Source organism: Hippocampus comes, unplaced genomic scaffold (assembly GCF_001891065.2).
Source record: "Hippocampus comes isolate QL1 unplaced genomic scaffold, H_comes_QL1_v1.1 scaffold23, whole genome shotgun sequence".
In the NCBI taxonomy this organism is placed as follows: domain Eukaryota; kingdom Metazoa; phylum Chordata; class Actinopteri; order Syngnathiformes; family Syngnathidae; genus Hippocampus; species Hippocampus comes.
The window spans coordinates 281,141-285,100 of record NW_017806066.1 but is presented as its reverse complement, the minus strand read 5'-3'; the positions used below and the strand labels follow the sequence as shown (position 1 = coordinate 285,100).

Genomic DNA, 3,960 nt, shown 5'->3' with positions numbered 1-3,960 from the left:
TATATATATATATATATATCATTAGCTGCTGTCAGTTGAATGCATGTTTCTTTGTTGAAATTTTGTATGTGTTGGTTTGAGCATGCTTTGTTTGAAAAAACAAACAAAAAAAAATCAAAACGGCACGTGAGAAAACCCCTTTGCCTCTCTCTTTCACCAGGATGAATTTCATCCCTTCATCGAGGCCCTCCTCCCCCATGTCCGTGCCTTCTCGTACACCTGGTTCAACCTGCAGGCCCGCAAGCGCAAGTACTTCAAGAAGCACGAGAAGAGGATGACCAAGGACGAGGAGCGCGCGGTGAAGGACGAGCTGCTGGGAGAGAAGCCCGAGATCAAACAGAAGTGGGCCTCGCGCCTGCTGGCCAAGCTCCGCAAGGACATCCGGCCCGAGTTCCGCGAGGACTTTGTGCTCACCATCACCGGGAAGAAGCCGCCCTGCTGCGTGCTGTCCAATCCCGACCAGAAAGGAAAGATCCGCCGCATCGACTGCCTCCGTCAGGCCGACAAGGTGTGGAGGCTGGACCTGGTGATGGTCATCCTGTTCAAGGGCAGCCCGCTGGAGAGCACCGACGGGGAGCGGCTGGTCAAGTCGCCCCAGTGCTCCAACCACGGCTTGTGCGTCCAGCCGCACCACATCGGAGTGACGGTCAAAGAGCTGGACCTCTACCTGGCCTACTTCGTCCACACGCCAGGTACGTGCCGCCGACCGAGCCGTCTCGCGCGCGCGCGCTCTCGCTCCGCCCGTAGAAACAAAGTCGCCGACTCGCCGGCCGGCTCGTTCCCCACCGGATCGTCCTACGAGACGCTCCGCGCCGCGCCGCCTTAGACACGCACCTGAGATGGACGCGCGTTTCTGCTTTGAAGAGATGCTGGGAAATGAACAGCGAGGATTAAAAGCGCCGTTTACCTAGGGATGTGTTTGCGTCACGACATTTGTTGGAGTGTTTGCGCGCAAATTTGTCTAAATCCAAACGTGCGCGTTCCGCAGCACCATCTGTAAACACGAGCATCTGCAGACCTGTTTATCGGCGTGCGCATGCGTGCGCCTGTGCGGATGGCTGAGTTGCTGTGCCTGCGCGCGGCACTATGACATGGCTCTATAATCCATGGGACTGGTTTGATGAGATTGGTGTGTATCAGTAGCAGTGTGGTGTGCGTGGCTTCTTTTTTTAATTAATTTATTATTTTTTTGTGTGTGTGTGTGTGTGTGTGTGTGTGTGTGTGTGTGTGTGGGGGGGGGGCGGGCTGGAGAACGGCGTGACAGCTGGCTCGATCCCAGGTAGTTTCAGAGACGGGGAGAGTCCGCCTGTCTGCATCCTTGGACTGAATGAAGCCAGCTCAGCTTTCTTTTCCTCTATCAGCCAACACACACACACACACACACACACACACACACACACACACACACACACACACACACACACACACACACACACATACACACACACACACACACACACATGCACACACGCAGCGCACTTCTCCTTCGGATGCCCAAACCAGACTCCAACATTGATCGTTGCATTTCGATCGTGCAAGCAAGTTGAGACTTGATTTTGTTGGTGAGGCTTCGCGTTGGTGTTTGAGTGAGCAAGTTGCAGTTAATTCAGGGAGGAATATGCAGGAATTTCCCATGTGAGAAAATAAATCGACGTGATGCAATTTCTGCTATTTAGTCATTGATGTTGTTGCTGAACTCATGCTACAAATAAATACCTGATCCAAAATAATGAATGAATTACCGATATAAAAATTGGTGAAAATGTAAGGATTGCTCGTACACCCCCCCCCCCAAAAAAAAAAAAACCACATCTAAAAAAGGCGAAAATCTTGCTCAATAAATGAAAAAGCAATATCTGGCTCATGAAAATGCCAAGCCGGGTGGCGATTGCATTTGTCTCAAGAGATGATCATTTTTGCCGAACATGCAGCTCAAACCAAAATCAAAACTACCAGTCGCGATATTTTGAAAGCAATCGAATAAGATTGTGTTCATAGGTTCCCTTGAAGGATGTTTGTTAAAATGCATTGCAGCAAGTCTGCATTGATGCACACGTTTGGTCTCATATTTAAAACGTGTGCAACATTTGTGCAAATTGTATCCGCTCTCTCTCTCTCTCTCACACACACACACACACACACACACACACACACACACACACACACACACACACACACACACACACACATGCGCACACACACGCTCAGGCCCACTTTGCCCTTTTCTTCTTCTCCCAGTTTGATTTAGCGCAGACCGGCCTCCACTTACTGGGCCTTCCTTCTTGGACTTGGCAGGGAGGTGCAGCAGCCTTCCTCTGTGACCGAGAGCCCCATGCCAGGCTCTTTTCAGCCCAATGTGTAACACTGCTTGAGTTTGCCGGGCCCCCGCGAGCGCCTCTTCCTGCTCCACAATGCGCCGCGGCGAACCGCGGCTCAGATTAGCTCCCGGCGCAGCCTGGTGCCCCTCCGAGTAAAAGCCTTTCTTTACCCGCTGCCAGAATCCAGCAGCCAGTCAGAAGGCGCTTGCTTTGCGTGTGCCGCAATAGAGTTAAGTTTCCTCCCCCCCCCCCCCCCCCCCCCCCGTGCTCGTGCCAGCGTGAAATGTACTTCGTACGTTATCTGGTTGGATAAAGAGCTTCGTGGGAGTCGTTGATGCTAATTTCGAAGACCGATTTTACCCTGCCCTTGTCTGAGCAAGCCGCAACGTGTCGGCATCCTCTCCCGACCCGCTTTTCCACAAGCGCCGGCCGCGTGGCACCTTGCGCCGACAACGAGAGCGGAAAGGGACTCGAATAATCAACTGCCACTTTTTGTCTTTTTCTTGACGGGAGACCAATGAAACCTGCGCCCATTTTAACCTTTGGTGCGGCAGTTGAACGCTTTTATTCTTAGCCCCCCCCCCTTGCAGGGTGTCCGTGTCTTTACGGAAGCATCCGTCTCACCCCCCCCAGCACATGCTGAAAGTGTTTGGGCACTCTTGTCCTACTGATGTCACTGTCGCCAGCTGCAGGGGAGGCTCTGCTTTCAAGTGGGATGATTGACAGGACAGCAGAGCCTCCCCTCATCTGTGGCCGCTTCTCTGCTGGACACCGTGTGTCTGCTTCTTTTTTTTTTTTTTTTTTTTTTTGTTGTTGTTGTTGCAAATGTCAAGACTCCTGTGCTCTCCAAAGCTAGGATATTACACCCCGCGTGACAGGACACATTAAAGTAGCTTCAGCAACTGAAAACAGCATTTGGATTGGCACTTGTGCGCCGCAGCTGCAACCTTAGACGAGCAAAGAGGCTCCTCCGCTCTTATGATGAATACATATATTGTCAGCCACTAATGATTTCTTTTCTTCTGATTTATTTTGCATCTGAAGGCGATAAAAAAAAAAAAAAAAAAAAAGAAAGAATAGTTCTGCCATGTGTGAAGCGTAGGACGTGAGGAGGGGCGGTGCTCGGGGGAGGGAGGCTGAGCTTTTTTCTTTGAACGCGTTGATGGAAACCAACGTTTGGCTCAACATTCGGACTCCGCTTTGGCCCCGCTTCCATCCAGAGGCTCAGATCAGGTCATGTTCTCCGCGCAAAGTGTTCCGTATTTGTCATTCTTACTCATCCGCAGAGTTCCAGCATTAGTCATGTTTCGAGTCCGAGCGGTCTCACATGACTTTCATTACTTGTGCCGTTATGATAAAAAGATGTTGCAGGGAGCAAAGCGCCGCTTCCACCGAGGAGGTGGCGTCTTTACATCCCACAAACCCACACAGAGAGTGTACGCTTGCGTGCGTGCGTGTGTTGACCACCTCCCCAGGTGTCGGTTTCATATCGCCATGGATGTTGTCAGGACATTTTTCACAGCACGGCAAATGGCCCAGAGATGATCCTTGACTGCATAAAGATTGAGACACAAAACACTTTCACCTCAGCGTGAACGATTAAACGTTAATCTTTGCACGTATGCTGAGCCCAAAAAGTAGA

The 3,960-nt window shown here is 51.1% G+C and overlaps 1 protein-coding gene across 8 annotated transcripts in view; it reads left to right on the top strand.

The window, feature by feature from the left end:
- The window catches only part of nfixb (nuclear factor I/Xb), a 128,593-nt gene that overhangs the window by 56,384 nt on the left and 68,249 nt on the right, over window positions 1-3,960 (top strand). For all 8 annotated transcript variants that reach the window (XM_019893500.1, XM_019893508.1, XM_019893502.1 and 5 more), the window contains one exon: window positions 161-692. In XM_019893500.1, the coding sequence (XP_019749059.1) occupies window positions 161-692 (532 nt within the window). The remainder of the gene's footprint in view (window positions 1-160; window positions 693-3,960) is intronic.